We start from the raw sequence: 19,545 nt of genomic DNA, 5'->3' as shown, positions 1-19,545 counted from the left end.
TTTACTGTCAAAACAATACAATTGAAGCTGAAAAATAACCTCTATACTTAGGGACGTATCAGATGACATTTTCTTTCTAGTGTATTTGTGGCCAATGTCTGTCACATTTCCTTCTTCAAATGTAGGACTTTTTTTTTTTCTAATGTAAATGGATATTATGCAAAATTAGATGTACTTCCCCAACTTGTCATGAGCTTACTGTCAACTGTCTGCTAAGAATCAACATGAGTAAGTACTGAGTAGGCAACTCTGTAATGCCCCACAGTTCTTTGTGACCACTGTAATAATTTAACATAAGAAGTTACACTTCTCACAATTATAGAACTGAGTTATTTTCCACTGGATCCATAATAAAAGTGACTCTTAATAAATTCAAATAACAGAAAGTGACCTCAGGAACCCTCTTGGTAAAAAGGGTCCAATTTCAGGATAAGTGTAGGCAATCATGGAACAACAGGAAGGAGTATTCAGCACCCGGAAGGAACTGAGATGAGTGGAGCACTTGAAATTCCAAAAGGGTAAACTCCCAAGAGAAGAGAGCCCTTACAGAAAACGCTTGTTGAATAGTAATGTTATATACTTTGTCATATATATCATTATCAGATCTTTTGTCCCCTTTACAGTAAATTTAGTTGCATGAAACATATTCCTAAATGTGCAAAAGCTAGCAATATACCATTTTCCAAAACTTGTGTTTTAGCCCAGCAGATATTTTAAAACATTTGTTAGAAACTAATGACGTCATCTCAGTTGCAATGGAACATGAGCACATTTCTATAACCTGCGTCATTTGCAGTCCTTCGCTCGCCTTAGACTAAAGGAATATTATTGACAAGCGTTGAATCTCCTACCCCAGTGAGAAGAAATTAATAAAACAGAGGCCTTAAGAACTTGAGCTAAGCAGGGAAAGTAGGGTCTTTGGGGGTACTTACTAATATAAATAGGTTTGGGGATTTTTTAAATTTATTTCAAAGGCAAGCATTTTATCTGCTGGAATCTGAACTTTAATTACCTAATTACATTTACTATTTTCTTTGCTTAAACTGTCAGTGCTGGGATCCATGGTGTCCTTTTGTTTTGCAGAACTCTACAGAACTAATGAAAATATTCATATTGCACAATGCAGTAGATAGTAATAAAATAGTAAATATCTGAAGAATCAAAACTGAAAACACACTTGGCAAGTTTGTGAGACATGAATGTCGGGTTTTTTTCCAAAACCAGATAAACAATATAAAACCTCTGCAAAAATAAATGCTGCAAAACTGATTAAGGTCATAACTGTTTAAATAAACTAAAAGATGTATTTAAAACCAGATGGTTGTGATAAAAGTGAAACTGAATAACACAACTGAAAACAAAGGAATAGTCTACATTGGAAATCAGATGTTTCATTTTGGCATTACTTAAGTACTTTTGCATAAGAAAAGGGCAGCCTTTGTAAATAACCACTGATAAAAGTGGCTTACTTAAATAGTATTCAAAGTAAGACACAATGAAGATGCCACAATGATGGAGTTCTCAATTATATTACAATAAATTTAGCTGGTATTATCGCAGTTATAGAATTGTCTACATTGTGATAAGATCAAAATAATTGATTGGTGTGCTTTTTACTAAGAATCTGAACAGCACAAGAAAGTATGTATCTGAATGTTAATAGTATGCAGACAAGTGGCATTTACATAAAGATCCCCTTCCGCTGGCTATTTACCTTTAGAAGGACAGTGTGTGATCGTTTGATCTAGATTCACAAAAGCAAGTAAAGCAATCTTACTGACAAAGCATCTCATGATGAATATCATTTTGCAATCTGGAGAATATTTAGAGGACAGGTTTTATTACCATAAATTTCAAAATACCAAGTATCATTCACTACTTAGTCAAAATATTTACTGATTCCACAATACTTTTTAAGTTAGGATGGAGGTGAAAGGAAAATATGAAGGTGATATTTTTACTATGTCAACTAAAGACACAGCTTTTTTTATCAGTGAACTATTTGAGCTGTGATCATTAGGACATGTAAGTGTTGCTAAATGTAAAGTAGAGACAGAGGATTTTAGCAAACTACAATTTAGAGGTATGTATATCTGACATCGGTTTCAGGTCTAAATCTCAAAAAAAATTTGCAAGAGAGCAAGTAAAACGATTTCATATAATAGCAAAAATCTATGGTCTTATTAGCAGAAGTCCTAATTTATATTGTAAAATGTTAAGGTTTTTCTAAAACATGCCGTACTGCTTATTCATAAAAAACTACACATTTGACAAACTACAAAATTTTGATATATTTATATCTTAAATATAAAAGAATTGAACTTAAAACTTTATGAAGACTTATCACAAAGTACACATATTTATCTAGTTTTAGAAAACGATTATATCAATGCCAGACTCAGTGTAACAGTATTTCAAAGGCAGCCTAATGCAGAGGTATGGATGATAAAGCACAGGCTATGATCTAGATGACTCAGTTGTCAACCTATGTATCAAAGGCACAACATAGGTTAAGAAAGACTACTGTCATTTGTGAGAAGGCCAGTATATTGTAGGACCACCTCATATTTGAAGTAAATGTCAGTTACTACTGATGAAATTATTGTTTTCAACCTGAAGAAATTAGTTTAAACTCAAACTCAGAAGATACTTTAAATCCAGATCCATTTTCTTTTTGGGTTAATATGATATTTGTAATGTCAGTCACACCTGGTTTAACACAGTCCTAACATGCTATATGCAACTTATAATATGCAAGTCACATATTGTGTATATTTTAATAAAATTTATATTTTGTTACATATTTCCTTAAGTTGGGGGTTTCCCTGACAGTGGTAGGGCAGTTGGGACTAGATGATCCCTAAGGTCCATTCCAACCCCTTTACATTCTATGATTCTATATTAAGTTTTTGTAAATGCAAAAAAAGTCAGCAATACCCCCCAAATAACTAAAAAACTTTTGCAGTATTATGTAGGTCACTTTTATGCAAAGAAATGAATCCCAGTTTCCTCCACCTTGTGCAGTAAAAGGTCGCACCATAGGCAACAAATCCCTGCTCTTCAAATAGCTTCTAAAACAGATAAAAGATGAAGAAACCCAAAGAAAAGAACTTCAAGAATGAAGCAAAATCTAGGACAGGTTAAATGTCTGTTTTGCACATGAGACCAGTGGTTAACAAAACAAGTTTGGGATGATGATACAAATCTTGTTTAAGCACTACATAGCAGCTCAGGACTTGAAAGTTATTCAGTAACTTCTGAAAGCAGAAGCTCCAGAGTCATGAAGTAGTCACTAATGGCTAATTAATGGTCACTGAAAAATAAAGCACAACCTCAAGCACTGTGAAAAAACGATTGCTTTTCCATTAAGAAAAGAAGCAGCAGCTAAGCAAGAGCAAATCAAAGGCACTTCTGTGGCCTGCAGAATTAACACTCCCTGAAGCATTTTGCATCCTGTCATCTAAACCATTTTGTAAAAGAATGAGATCCCAAACTATGTGTGGGGAAGGAAAGCGAAGCTGGTAGAGAAGAAAAAATATATCTTCTTCAGTTCTGGCTTCCTTTGCAGAAGACCTCTCAAATTTCACTATGTCATCTGTCAACTAGGACCATCAATGGTAGCCATCACTGCCAACACTACAGTATCAACTCCATGGGATTTTATATCCACATTAAACTTAGGACACAGATGTTCAGGCTTTGACTATGTAGTGGTACTAACTGATTGAATGATAGCAAGAACTAATTATAGTGATAATGACAAATAATGCACAGGAGTAAGATAATAGCAAAACCAGTGCTGTTAATGACTTTCAGTCAAGTCCAGTAAAGTGTGGTTGGGTTATTCTTGGATTATTATTTTAGCTGTTTGTTTGATTTTTTTCTTGTTGCTGCTGATTCTTGGGGTATTTCAAAAAAAGAGAAAAACAGTTAAACTCCAAAGCAGTACACAGTACAGCGATACAGAGACACTCCTAACTTTCAGGTCATTTTCAGTTAAAAAGCCATGTTACTGAAAAAAAAAGTTGAGATGTAGAGTACACTATGATCTGTCCACTGAGAAAAAAGAATATTGAAGACCATTTAGCATATATAATCTAATCTTTTCTCTTCTTCTAAGTATGCAACTGTTTGAAACCCAGAAAATAATTTCTGGGATGGTAACATCAGTGAGTTTTCAGCTGCTTTATTCAAGCAATACTTGAAATACTGTTTCTACAGATCCAACATCTGATCCAGTCACCATGTAAAGAAATAATATGCAGCAAAAACCAATTACTCCACAGTCACACTCTAGGTAAGAGTTTTTGGTATTTTTACAGAGGGAGGACCTGGTTATGAATTTTTTAGCAGGTCAGATATAAACATTTTGTGACTGATTTACAGATTCTTAATGAGAAAAAAGCCTTTCCTTGACCTAGTTATAGCTAGGAAAAAAAGGGAGGGGGGATTTTTTTGATTGTCTATGTTACTCCAAAGAATCATAGCAACCTGCCTCTTCAATTAAATACTGTAAATACAGTTCTGGTAAGGTTGTCAAAATAGTAATAATAATAATTTAAAAAAAATCCCACTTTTCATGCTGTTGTTGCTGTCCTTTCTGCTGCCACAATTTGGGTTTTCTAATAGACTTTTAAAAATGTGTTGCAAATAGGTACAAGAAACCTTACAACTTATCAGTAGCCAATTTAGTGTATATCAGACTCGAGGCATTTATAGCTTGAGGTGATCCTAACATCATCTTTTACTCTGATGTTTAGATCAGTCATTCCAGACTGAACTTTAGGTGGCTGCTTACAAGACCAAGAAACCTCTTTCTGTACTGTGTCAGGGACCTGAGTCGTGGCTGAGGCCCTGCCATAGTTGGTCTGTGGTTGTGCTCATCAATATGGCATAGGAAAATATTGTATAGTTTCGGCTGGGAACCGAACCTTGGAAAGAAGAACAAAAGATTAGGTTAACTGGTGGAAACTTGACATTTAGAAGAAGAAACAACAGAGCCGTTGTCGGCACGGAGTTGGTGTCATAAACCATTGTGGTCTTGTTTTGCGTGCTGGCCACATGTGAGCCAATGTCACAATTGGAAAATTCCACTCCTGTGAGGGGGATATAAGAGATGGTTCTGGGTTGGACAGGTGAGATGGACACGATTTTGATCCAGGGGACGCCCTGAAGGTGCATGGCCTGCCTGCCTCTCCCGCCAAGCACTATATTCCATGTCCTCCTGCTCAGCGGCTTTTCAGAAATCCAGGGGTCAGTGTGTATTAATTGCTATTGTGAGTAATGGAATAAAGTTGCTTTGCTCATACACTTCGTGTCTCAGTGTTTGTGATTTTGGGAATCCTCACAAACCTAGAACATGTACACTTACATGATTTAATAAAAAACCTGAGCTACTTAAAGACAAGATGGCTTGTGTGCTCCCTGGCACATTAGCTGAAGTGGTAAGGTTCACTACCAGAAGCCTATGTATACATGCGAGTATATGACGCAGAAGTGTCTAACGCTGGCATCTGTATTCTGGAAAGCCTGAACATCACATTATGAAGAACAGGACTTGAGGGTAGCTTTAACTTTCACTGAAAGACTATCAATTTTCCACTCAAAGCGCTATCAGTCATACATACAACATGTCTGAGAGAAATCTCTTTTGAAGCTGCAAACTGTGCATGAATGCAGATACCAGTTTTACCCTTTCCTAGTCTTCTGCAGACGCCCTCTGTCTTCTGTTAGCTTTGAAAAGATTGTCACTGGTGGTCTTCTGATTTGGTCTTGAATTGTACTTCTAAAGAATTAGAAATTCTGTGTTCAGAGAGCAGTTGCCTGATTTCCCACCTTAAGAGAAAGCTCTAGTCTCACACCTCAAGATATGGATAGTCTTACAAAAATAAATCAGACTTTTGGTCTGAAACATCTCTGAAACTAAACAGACCTACTCTGGCTATTAGAGAAAACTGGAAGAGACAGATAATCATTTATGCCAAAGGTGCCAGCCAGGGCTTGAGTAGGGAACTGTTTAACAAGATCTGCTCAGGAAAAAAAAGAGTAGCTCATGGTAATTTATACAGTAAGACATGTATCATTCTGAAGGATTACAGAAGCTCAGTATGGGATAAAATACAGAAGTATAGAGGATCATCAGGCATCTTTTTTAGTAACAGAGTTCTCACAGTATCTGCCACCTCTTTAAATACAAAATATAGCATAAGTAACTTTAAAAATGCATGGCTCAGGAGTTTTTTGAGATGTTTCAATAGGGACCTGTTGAAATAACAATTGACATACTCAAAGAAAAATACAAAGTACTTTAGGAAGGGCTTATTCTCATAAAAGAACAAAAACGTGTATGCAACCTTAGTCAAAGAAAATGGTTTTGTGATTTTGAAAATGTCTTTTCTCAGGTAAAAAAGTATTCTGAGCATAACCGAACTTATACTTAGTCACACAAGGTTCAATATATTCCAATGGAAAAATAAAAGGTAGCACTATAAACTAAATTGAGAAAAACTGGTAATTAGGAAAGCTCATTAACAATATAAAATCTAAGAATTTCTTTGCTGAAAACTTTAACCAGTGAAAAATCATTCCTCTATTCTGTTTTTTCTCAGAGTACATTCAGATAATGAAAAAATAGCCGATTTATTTCCAGTAAAATGCTTGGTAAAATGCATTTTCTACGTCACTTACCTGTTTTCATTTCTAACAAGCGCTTTTTCTTTTGTTGCCTCTCTTGTTTTTCTTTTTCTGCCTTCTCCTTAGCTATTTTAGCACGTCTCTGTTTTTCTTCTGCTTCCCTTCTTCTCATATTTTCTTTTACTGCTTGCTATGAAAAAAGTAATATAGAGTCCCATGAAAACTGAAGTCTTAGCAAAAACAAAGCCGAACCTTAAAAAAAAAAGCTTTCAAATCTCATCTCCTAACTAATCTTAATTTATCAAACCAAATAAATATTTTACATTCCATTTTTAGTACATTTTATTCAGAAGAGTAAGGAAATTCAGAATAAATATATTAAAAGCACACTAATTGCCCCCAAATAAGGATTATACATTCAGCAAGAAACACATCGTAAGAATACACATGTAAGAACTCAAAACATCTAAATCACTTTGTTTTACAAAATTGTAAGCAGCTAGTATTTGTATTTCTAGAATAGTTTCAACATTTATTCTTTCCCATGCAGCCACTAGAGCAAGAAAAACAAGGCTGTCTGGGTGACAGTGTTGCATTTTTCTTATTCTTATCTACATATGCATTAATTCACTGGGTTTATAAATTCTTGTCTTCTGGATAATATCTATGCAATATTGTTTATTTTGAATTATAAATAAGGACTCTCAAACCTCCAATGAAGCCAAAAGAGAACTATGAGTTTCAAAGTTTTTAAATCATAATTTTGCATATTCAGACATTAAGCAAAAGAACTGTGTCACATTGAATACATTTTTAACAAAAGTATTTTTGGATTACTTTTTCATTCTTTTAGTGTTAGCTATGTACATTGGTAAATTCTCAGTGCTCTAAGAATTTACATTTGCATTATATGTAAAGTGCACCCATTCTCATTGTAGAAAGCTTCTTTTTTCAGAACACAGTTACACAGAATCCCATCTTTCACAATATATCAAAGTGGCCCCACCTACAAAATGGCTAGCATCTTCACAAGGTCTGAGGCACACGCTGCATGTTTGCAGGGATAATTAATGTCTCACATGTTGTTTTTAGCAGGAAAATGTCCAGACTGCACTCAGAAAAAAAATACTAGAGAATGGACTGAAGATTATTATATAGCACAGATGAATGTGGATTTACAGCAGTATTTCCAGGGGCACTGTACTATCACTGTAATAGATAGTGACCATAAGAAGGGGAAAGAAAAATATCAAATAGAACTTGTGAAGAAATACTTATCTTGGATAACTGAAGGAGAATAAACTTCCCATCATGAAATGACAATGAAATGGACTTTTTTACACAAAGCAAAACTGTACTTTCACACAGTCTTCTCCAAAGTAATCTGTCAAATTTCTTGATACAGGAGGAGGAGGTAAGAAGCCTACTACAAAATGCTAAAATTCTTGACTGAATTATTTTTAACAAATTCTTTGCCGATTTTCAGACTAGGTATTCTGTAGAATAAACTACTGGGTCTTGAGCACAAGTAAATACACTTTCCTGACAAAGTGGCCAAGGATATTTCTACTTTGCATCTACTTTTTCCCCAAAATTAACACCAGTATGACTCAGCCTCAGACTGCCATCATTCAAATGTAGGTATCCCTTCTTTCCAATCACACTGATCAAGTAGGCTTGATTTTGTAGCTCACACCTTCATATTCAGTGCAAGTTGGAAGCTTTGGTGTATCACACCTTGCCTCCAGCCTTTCTCTAGCAGGACAGTGATCTTCCACAAATTCTATGTCACAGCTTAAAATTTCAGGCTGATGATGTCTTGGGTACCATTTAAGACACCTCTCCAGGGTACTAGGCACTTCTGGTGTTAGTTCTCCTTTGAGACATCAGGTAGACAGTTCTTCAAATTTCACTAACTGTATTAAGTATGCATCTCCCTGGACTAGAACACAATATTAGACACTCAAACTCACATGCAGATGCCAATGTTTTGAGGTCTATGTCCTAGAGCCAAATCCTATCCTACAAGTTCTATGTGTTTTCAACACAAAACATGTGGCATACTAAGGTCTGGATTTTCTGAGATGGAAGAATTCTTGGGTTCCCTCATGTGCTTTCCAGTGTTGTCTCTAATTTTTGTTTAAGTATTTGCATCATATGAAAGAAAAACGGAGTTTAGGGAACAAACTCTTACTTGGTTGCTCCTCTTCTGGTTCTTGAAGTCATGTTTCTGTTGCAGAGTAACCTAGTGTCAATAGGAGCAAGGGGTTTCTACAATCTTATGATTAGTGTACTGTCTTGGACAGAAGAGTTGTTGGCTCAAGGCCTCTTCACTCCCTTTCCTACAACTGCAGGAAAATTCTAAGCATTAGACAAACAATTGCTTCATCTTGAAAGCTATCCTTCCAAGGAAAGGGATGAGCTAGTTAGCAGTCCCTGGGATGCTGTGAAAGCATAGAGGGAGGTTAACAGAGATGTCTGATACCTAGGATGTTCCACTGACAGTACCAGGAATTTAGCTTCAGAAGTTAAAGCACTGAAGGTAAAATGCTTCACCCCTTTTTTTGGATCTGGCCGACTAACTGTACTGTCCATTTGGTGCTCAGAGAGTGCAAATAATAGCTGTCACAGCTGCCAAATAACACTGAAGTACAAACTCCAGTCCAAAGTTAGCTATGAAACTCAAGTCTATGGCTTCAGATTTATACATGCTTTTTAAAAACTTTTAAAATATTTTCATTAATTAAGAATAAAAAAAGAAGAATTATAAGTAAGTGAATACTTTATGTAAATCATCAACTTTGTATAACAACAAGGATGACTGAACTTCAGCTCCCCACACCTACTGGTGATAAGTGGCCTTTTAGTTTTGGACTTTTTAATAAATCAATGATTTTTCAGCATTAAATTTACAAGTCTTTTGAACTAAATTTTATATGATAACAATCACTTTTAGTTTCTGTCAGTAACCAAGTCCAATACTAAACAATCCTGAAAATCAGACTTCAGGTGTCTCATGTTAGGCATCTCAAAAATCTTTTCTGGAAAGTCTCAAAACTGAGCAGCTACTCAATATTTTGTTTAGTGTCATTGAATGATAAGGGCTTGCATGCCTTATCTACACATCTTTTTCATATACCCTTCAAACTGCAAGACAGAATTATTAATTTTCCTCAAGGTTTCTTCTATCATACTCATAAATAATACCTAACCGTTTTGAAGCCCTAATTAATCTATCTTTATAGCACTGCTGTGAAGCAGAGGTTAATATCAGTGGTATTTTACAGACACAGAGAAGAAATATGGGAAAATTACTGTAAAGCACAACCACTCCCTTAGAGCCTCCATTTCAACATGAACCTAAGCAGTTAGAATTCTTTTTCTACAATATTTACATGGAAGGTGTGGTTTAAACATCAGAAGTTAAAGCAATATAACTATTTTGTAATATTTAGTAATTTTGAAATCAGACTATTGAGTTTCATATTAGGCATTGATCAAGTTAGGAAAACCTAATCAATGCCCCTGTTGAAAAATCTGGCATATGTAATTTGTCAAGAAAAACTTTTTCTCATTGAAGATTGTGCTTTCTAGGTTTTTAGTTGCTAAACTCTGAAGCAGAAGAGACTTAGTAATCTTTAAATGCTCCAAATGTTTGCTAAATATGGGTTCCAGTTTAAGTCCGGTCCTCAAAATAAATGGACATATGAATTTCAAACTGTTTCTCAGTATTTATGAAAGAAATAATTTTCCCTGTCTATATCTTCAGACATGTCTGAAATCCTTAAAAAACTCAACCAACCAAGTAAAACCAAAAAAGACGGGGAAACATGAAAGCACCTTAAATTAAGTGTGTTGTAATGATAAGCATCAGCCTGCCATGAGGAGTAGGTGGTAAAATGACTAAGTGAATCTTTCTACAGATCAACAGGCATTCGTTGGATCACTCCTCCGGATTTTGTCACAAAACTCATGCTCATATAACATTCCTGCAGGAGTGTAGTCAGTAAGTTAAGCTATGTAATCATAAGTAGCCAGATGTGACACAAACTACTTATTATCCAAATTCATATACAACTACATAACGTTACAAGAAATAACTTCTAAGAAAGATTAGGCATAAAATAAACATATTGTACCATGAACATGGTCCTGAAGTTGTTTAAGTCTGTTAAAAACTCCTCCACCGAAACTTTCTTCGGATCAATGGCATAATATCTCATCACGTTCTGATAGAGTTTTTCCATGTTCTCATGCATCCGTGAAAGTTTCTGAAAATCTTCTTTGGCATGACCTAGAAAGCTGTACACTGCTGTTAAGGTTGTAAGAATACTCAGTGAATCCAGTCAAACACACGGCTTTTACTTTACGTTGATTTGTATGTCATACACATTTTTTATTTCATCAAATGAAGACCAAAAGAATTCCTTCCATGTCATATATGCTTTCTAGTATTTACTGTGTATATTAGGCCTATGAATAAATTCAAGAACTTACACCAAAATATCTCAACCACTTTAAATTTAAAGATTATTCCGTTACCATATAATTTCATATGAAACAACGTGAAATGTATGGAACTAATATAACTTCAAGCACTTATGCAGTTTACTTAGTATCACTGTTTCCTTATTGAAGCTAAAAGCTTAGGTATATAAATTTCAATTTACATGGAATTTAGGTACAGATACCAATAATTAACCTGAATGCTTTATCAAGAAATAGTATAGTTCCTACTAAAATTAGAGTAAAAATAGAAATATTGATAAACAGTATTAGCAGTAAAAACCATGAAAGATAAAGAACTTCATCCTAACAGCAATGCATTTATTTCTGTTCCTGATGGTTGCATCAGATATTTATGCTTTTTCTAAGGCTATTTGCAACGTCAATACAACATAATTAAATTAGAGGTGAAAATAATAAAACTACATCTAGAAAAGATACACAGTTTATAAATAGCATCAAAATACTGCACAAATTAAATAAAAAGTTATGTTTATTTAGGACATCTGATAATGTAGTTTGCCAAAGAAGTTCAAAGATTAAATGTTCTACATAGTCATTTCCCTATGCAGGACAACTTCATGAAGTGTTTACTTCAATGGAATGGTAGCTAAACAAATATTTCTGTTCCATTATTTTCCTGCTGTAGTAAAGACTACAAAAGACAATAAATGGCAATTTTACCTTTACTCTCAATTGCCCGCCTCAACTATTGCAAAAGGGAATTTACTCTATTTGTACACTTCCTACTACAGATTAAAAGCACCACGGTCACTTTACTTTATGAAGCACAGGATTTTTAATCAAGTGCATTAAAATCTACACCAACAGAATAGTACAGGACCTGGCAACCTCATACCGTTGGCCTTGGCCCATTGATCCAGCCTGATCAGATCCCCCTGCAGAACCCTCCTACCCCTCCAGATCAACAGCAGATCAACACTCCCACCCAATTTGGTGTCGCCTGCAATCTGACTGAAGATGCACTTGATCCCCTCGTTCATATCATCAGTAAAGATATTGAACTGGACTGGCCCCAATATTGGGCCCTGGGGAACCCCACAAGTGACCGGTACACAGTAACAATGTACTGCCGGGTGGTAACTGTTTCACTCTTGAGCTTTTTGCAATGCACTCCTCTCTCAGCTTTGTTTAGAGGCTGAATCCCATTTGAATTTCACTATTAAATGTCTTTCTGGTTAGTGAAGGTTGCTTTTAAAATATCAAGTAAGAAGTTTATGGGGGATTTTTTTGTGATTTAGAATCCATGCCAGAAAGTCACACAATAACGTTCTCATGTACATGCAGGAAAGGAGAAATAATGCACTTTCACAACATTCTAATTGGTCACTACGATGTCTATTAGCTGGGTCTGTAAGGGCACAACAGCCTTCATTACAACAGTCTTGTAAAAAAGGGCTAACTAAACTCAAGATTTAAATGATTAAAGAAGATACATCTTCCATCACTCCTCAAATATTTAATTTCAGACTTTCTCCAACAAGGCTCTTTTGCCAGTATAAGCTTCTTTCCATGCTTCTACTGACTCCACAAGATGCAGCTTGTAAGAAGCTTCAGACTGCCTGTGCTGACTAACTAGCAACAGCTCAAAGAGTGCTGATGCTATGGGCCCACTTTTCTTCTGCATCAATTTGAATCTCTCTTCTTTACTTGGCTCCCAAGATGAGAATAGCACAGCACACAGAAAACTACTCTTTAGACCTGAGATTCTTAAAAATTATTAAGACTCTTAAAAAGCTGGTGGGACAGCAAGGAAAGTTAGATGAGAAGATAGTCTACAATTGCTGCCTAACTATTAAATAAAAAAGGATTATGAGAAACAAGTCATGACAAAACATAGGTTAGGACCATCAAAAGAAATGTCAGTAGTTCACAAAAACACCAGCAAATCAAAACAACAAAAACAGAGTGAAAATAGAAAAAAGGATTTCTACATATGTTTCCCTTTTTATCCTACAAATTTAGGATACTTATTTTTTGTGATTCTTAGATTATTAACAGAACTTATGGAAAGCTACATGTGTTTTGCAGTTACAAGGCTGCTTATTTCCACAGATTGGAAGGATAAAGGGAAATGAGATAAATGTGTTTTGTTGTCACTATGTATAAGTGCCAAATATCAAACTTTCCAATAACTTCCTCCCGTTTTCTAGGAAGAAGGAAAAAAAAAATTAAAATTATCAGTAAAATATAAACTTCATCTTGTAAATGCCAGAGAATGTCCTGAAAAGAACACTTGGGGAGTGAGGGATGTGAAAGACAAAATTTCTGTTACATTCTTCAAGACACAGCTGAAATTACAGCTATGTTAACAGAGTCCATACAAGCTGTATAGTTTATACTGTTAAAAGTGACTCTCCTTGAATCTTTGATGCACAGTTTTAAACACAAAATATGGCACTCTGGAAAGATGTTCTACTATCTAGTATTTCAATGCTAGACATGATGAATCCTGAGATTTTTATTTTCCATCTGGTGCATTATGGGATATCCCTAAGCTCTTGGCATTCTACTGAGACTGTGCTTCAATTTAGGTATCTTTAATAACTCCTCTTCCTTTTCTCCTTAAATATGGCTTTTGTTAGCCAGCCCTAGCTAAACTGGAGACAACAGGGAATATTACTGAGTACAGCAATCCCAACTGTAATTATTATGAACAGGTTGATATATATACATTATCAACTACACAATTCATTGGTTTTGGATGAATGAAGACAGAAGTACAGCCGAGCTGCAACACAGGTGGGAAGAAAAGGAAATCAAGAAGTTTGATATTTGTTAACTTTTTCTGAAGTGGCTTCACTTCACGGACTGCATTTTTGGACTCATGGGACTACAGATCATTCTGCTAATTAATGGAACAGGAAAGCAATGCAGAGCTGAGACAAGTAATATCTGTGGCAAAATTTCTAACACCTGTATGTTTGGTCTTCCATATTCTGACAGATCTTTTCATAGTGAACTGCTTGTCTGAAGTTTATACTCATTTTAATACATTATGGTATTTAAAATACTAATATAGTGCAGCATGTCAAGCCAAGTAAAAGCAGCTGTTACCCTAGAAGAGATAATGAATGATGTTATCTCCACCGTATATTTCCTTAAAAGACCCTAATATTCACCACTTGTGATATTTTCACAAACTAACCTACATATTAAGTCTAGACAATTGAAAAAGGAATACTGTTCTGCATATGAACAAAAAGATTAGCAGGTGCATAGATGCTGTATATATTTTAGCAGAATCTTCAAAGAGAACTGAGACTGCCACTACACTAGACAACAACAGCCTCCATAAAAACGTGGCAAACCTTTTGAAGACATGCTCAAAAAGACTTCAAGGTCACTCCAAAACATTTCAACAAATGATTTCCTACTAAGAGCAAGGGGTGTGAATGCTGTAGGTCTCTGTTAAGGATTTCCCACGTTTTGGGAAAACAGTTGCAATTGTCTGACAAATAGATGTCAGAGACACTTCTTTTTATAAACATATACCAAGGTTCAACAGAAAAATTCTGTATCTGAATATAATAGTTCAAGAAACACTTAGAAATGTTTAGAGTACTTGTTCAATAATACCTTTTCTTTGATTCATTCCTACTTACCTCTGTGTTATAATACGAAAACAAATTGGCAGGTATTTGTATTACACAAATCTGCTGCACCCAGTGCTTGTATCCCATATATTACAAGCAAAACCAGTGTTAGCTGTAATACATGTGTGAAGTCCAGACCAGATACTAAAGACCCATACATAAAAATTACATACTTAAATTAAATTTACACAGTTAACATCTTGTCCCTCCTCCAAAGAGCAACACACAACCTTTTTTTATCTGAAGAGCTCAGGTCCTGTAATCTTCCAAAGTCCTTAGGATGCAAGGACATCTTACAGACTTCAGTTTGATTATGTTGCACAGGGGGAACTTCAAACTATGAGGTCAATTAAGTAACCGACAGTTTGGGGGCAGCAAGTAGTCTCTTTGCTGCAGTTGAAATGGGTTTCTTGACTCAGGTTAAGTGCTGTTCCTTCCTTCCCTTTTTGCAATGTCAACAAATCAAATTAAATGGCAAGGAAAGAGGAACAGAGAATTGATCAAAAGAAAAGACTTTGTTCCTAGCTGAAAGGCAGTAAGTAATCAACTTATTGTCTCTCAAGAATTAGTTCCATAAGTTTCTGTAAAAAACACCATCAACTACCTTCACTGATAGGCTCAAAGTTGTCAAGAGTTTCTCAGCTGCTACTTGGAAAAGTCAGAAGATGTGAGTTGTACTGATAAAGAGCATGTTGACTAAATAATTTAATTAAACTTTTAATACACAATTTAAATACTCTCCATAAACCCACTAAATTTTTATTTTTAACGTACAAGTGTATTTTGTTCACTGTGCTTTTTTGGAACATTTCACTTGATGGCTTTAATACACTAGATCTGCATCAATTAAATATTCTTTGACTCTCCTAATTAAAGGAAACAGAAGAATTGTGATAATAACTATTATTTCTTTTCAGCTAGCATATGTACGATGGCTGACAAATTAACACAATCTAATATATAGGAGAAATATTCATAATTACAGACTTTGTCAATAAAGGAGTGCACCAACTGTGCATACGTCTGACTTCCTAAAGAAACAAGAATGCTAATCAGTTCATTAGGGGGCTTTGGGTTGTGATATTTAGCGACAGGATGTAATAGCCTGCTTGTCCATGGAGCTTAATTGTATTCAGGATGAAAAATTATTTCCAACAAAGCACCATCCTTTCTTTTTCAGATTTCCTGCTGGTTTCTTTTCATGAGCTTCATGCTTTTCAAGACATCAGCATCACTCAGCTTTCCTTGTCATAGGAATAAAAGTAAAGACAGGTCCAGGTTTCATCATGCTGTGCAGGATTATCTAACCTTTACATCAAACATTTTCTGCTTCGTAATTTATTGAAGTTTCTGTTTTTCTAAAAGTGAGCTTCTTTAATTAGCGTGTTCACAGACATGCCTAGAAACCATATGCAACTTTGCTGTTTTGAAATTACTGCCTGTCTGCTGGGTCAGGTAGTAGGAGAGGGCGAACTATTTCTGTTCATAATATTTACTGTTCAAAATATTGTATTTGAATAGTCTAATACAATGTAATATGTAGTATGGTTGGTGTAAGGACTTAACACAGTTGCTTCTCTCAAACACTGTTCAGGTCACAGAAGGACTTTGCCATGAGATAAGCACAGAAGGGAGTGACAGGATGCCACTAACTCCAGGCCTAGTGGAGGTAAGATCTGGTTGGCACATCCTGAGTAATGCATCCAGGCAAAAATACCCACTATGGCAAACTGCGTAAAGAAGCAACTGCTTGTACGCATATCACCTCAAAGATCACCTCAAGTTATGGGACAGATGGCATCTGCAACCACCAAAGCCTCCTCCCATCCCCTGAACGTGCCTCTGTGGATACCGGAAACTTGGACTGTAAGTTAAATCATTGTAACAGGAACCTGAGATAAGATAATGGTGGTAGTATTGTCCAGGTGTTATCTCAGACCTAGGGTGAGGTTAACAAAGCTGGGGAAGAAGAATATATCACTGATAATGGACACAAAAAATGCAGAATTTATGGCCCACAAGGTAAGCCAGCTCAGCAACTGTGCTGAAATCAACTCCGACTGGGTAATTCTGGCAGGGGGAAATCACAACCCACCAACTCAAGAAACCCACTGACTCAAAAGAAGAGAAAGACTGAGCACGAGACTAATTAGGGTTAGATGTAAGGGAATAATTTAACCAATAGAATAAGAGAACTATGTAGCCAATGAGCATTAATTCCTTTGTTTGCTAAAATGTATAAATAGTGAAAAGTTTTGAATTACCTTGGGACCCCCACTACTGAGAAGCCCAGGGTGAACTACCACCAATGGGACACAACTGGATCCATGGAAGGTGACTATCCTCTGCTTAATCTCTCTCTGTCTCTCTCTCACTATTTCTCCCCTCTTTCTTCTATTTCTCTCTATCTCTCTACCTCACATTTACTGCTAAATAAAATCTGTATTACAGACTTTAGCATATGGTTTTGTTTGCACCTTAATTTGAGCAGAGGCATCTCCCACTAATCAAATTTAACAGTTGGTTTTACCTGTACTGATTTCTTATAACTAAGACCAAATATTCATCTTGCCTGTTTCTGACAGCAGTCAATACTAAAAGATTAGGGGAAAAAAGAAGAAAACTTGGCAATTATAGCATTATAATTCAACTGATGCAGTATTCAGTTTCCAGCAGTCTCCATGTTACTGATTCTTCTAAGCCAAAGCTACTGCTGGAGTATTCTGCTTAACAGCTTCTGATGTACAATCTTTAGTCAACTATCGAAGCCTGAGATGAAATTCATTCACGTTTTCAGCCTATACAGCATCCTAAAAGTAAATTCTACAGTTTGTCTGTTGTCCAAGAAAACATTTCCATTACTATGTTTTAACCTGCTGAACAGTATTTCACATGGGATGAACCCTGGTTCTTTATAAGATACAATGAATATATTCATAACTTTCCTTCTGTATGGAATACAAAATTACAAGTACTTACTGTACTTACCGTATTTTCTTAACTTTTTTGATTTTCCACCTTCAGAGTTTTAATCTATTGAAATGCCTTATGCAGAAAGTATTGCCAACTGCTGCTCACTGCCACATCAGCAGGTATACAGCATACTTGTTGAGATGGGGTGATGGAAGAACTGATGATGTAAGAATATTGCTGATTTTTATACCATCTTAAAATGTTTTCTGCTTGCTTTTAACTGCAATTGTTCCCAATTGTTCTAATATAGTGTTTTCCCTCCAGATCTATTACTCTATAATCACTGAAGTTTACTTGCTGCTTTGTCAGCATCTGTCAGTATCTGCCTTTGACATGAGGATTTTTTTTAAAGATATTAATACAGGAAGAAAAAAACAATCCATCTTTTACTTAAGAAATTTCTTTACTTGATTCAGTTATGCTCTATTGACTTCCTACCTTTAACTGCATGATATAATAGACCTGCAAGGGGTGGTTTCTCTTTGCAAAACACACACTGACTGTCCCCTATCGTATTTTATCTCCAAAAAAATATATGTTCATTCTGTTTTTATTTAGTCTTCATCAGTTTTCTTGGTAGAGAAGCTGGACTTGCAGATCCTCCTTGCAGTTCTTCTAAAAGAACTTAGGGGCTTCTTTTCAGCTTTGACCTGGTCTAGTGGCAGGTGTCCCTGCCCACACCAGGGAGGTTGGAACCAGATAGTCTTTGAGGTTCCTTCCAACCCGAAGTATTCTATGATTCCTTTCTGTCTTGGGCTACTTTAGTTCATGTAAGAATCTGTAGTCCATTACGTTTATATTTTAGTTAATTTTAATTTTTTTTTCAAGTGTTTTGTGACCACTGGTTACTCCTGGGGATTTATTGCTATTTATTCTATATTAAGAAAAAAAATTCTACTGATTCTTTCATTTGACATCATCCTTCCATTCAAAATATTACACAGTAGGATCAACTGAAGTTCTCCCTAGAGAAAACTGATGCAAAAACCAAATTTTAGCTTTATGGCTATGGCCTACATCACAACCATTTTGGTTTACATGAACATTGTTGGTCCCTTCCAACTGAAACAGTCTATTCTATTCTAACGGATTAAGAAGAGCCTGTCCTTTCTCATAGGTTAGATTTTTTAATAGGCCCTTCCCATTCTAACTTCCTAGACTACATGCCATTTTCTTAACAAAGCATTTTTCTCTGAAAATTCTCTGAAAGCTCTCATGGATATATTTTCCTCTAACCTCACGGCAATATTTTACCTCTTGCCTTCAGGTCCCATCTCCTAGTTCTCCTATTATGCTATCAGTTTCTCTGGGGACAAAACTTGCATTTCATATTTTAGAGATAGCATGCTGGTGGGCTACAACATATCTTTTAAAAACACATTGAGCTGGTAAAGAAAAGTCAGCAACAACAACAATAAACAGAATAACCTCAACAACAAAATACTTGACCTTACAAAAAATTAGTAGCAACACTGAAAGGTTAAGATAACCCATACTGTCCAGAGAAGGCCTGAAGCTAAGTTGCAAACACTGGTTGCAGCTAATCTAATGAAGACAAAACTGGTCCTGATGTAGGAAGAACCAGTATATCCACTAGGCCTCAGGGTGGCTTGTCATCTTTCATTTAATAGTAATCAAGAGGACTGTGCCCTGAGTCCCCCCGCCTTCGTATGTAACAGAGTAGTCTTCCAGCTAGGTAATAACCTAACCATGTCTGCAGAGCAAATTTCAATCTGTCTGCTGATATTTTTGTTTCCAGATTAGTCTCAGTGCCAAGCATATATGATCAACATTTGCTAGGGAGGTTTAAGTGAAA

At 35.7% G+C, this 19,545-nt stretch overlaps 1 protein-coding gene across 1 annotated transcript in view; it reads right to left on the bottom strand.

The window, feature by feature from the left end:
• Window positions 1-19,545, bottom strand: part of DIAPH3 (diaphanous related formin 3) — a 203,246-nt gene that overhangs the window by 68,616 nt on the left and 115,085 nt on the right. Inside the window, exons 23-24 of the mRNA XM_018071434.1 lie at window positions 10,773-10,937; window positions 6,688-6,823 (exon numbers count right to left, since the gene is read on the bottom strand). Coding sequence (XP_017926923.1) covers window positions 6,688-6,823; window positions 10,773-10,937 — 301 coding nt within the window. The remainder of the gene's footprint in view (window positions 1-6,687; window positions 6,824-10,772; window positions 10,938-19,545) is intronic.

The sequence above is a fragment of the Manacus vitellinus genome, unplaced genomic scaffold, assembly GCF_001715985.3.
Source record: "Manacus vitellinus isolate BGI_N305 unplaced genomic scaffold, ASM171598v3 scaffold_2_pilon, whole genome shotgun sequence".
Classification (NCBI taxonomy): Eukaryota; Metazoa; Chordata; class Aves; order Passeriformes; family Pipridae; genus Manacus; species Manacus vitellinus.
This window is presented reverse-complemented; position numbering and strand designations above follow the sequence as displayed.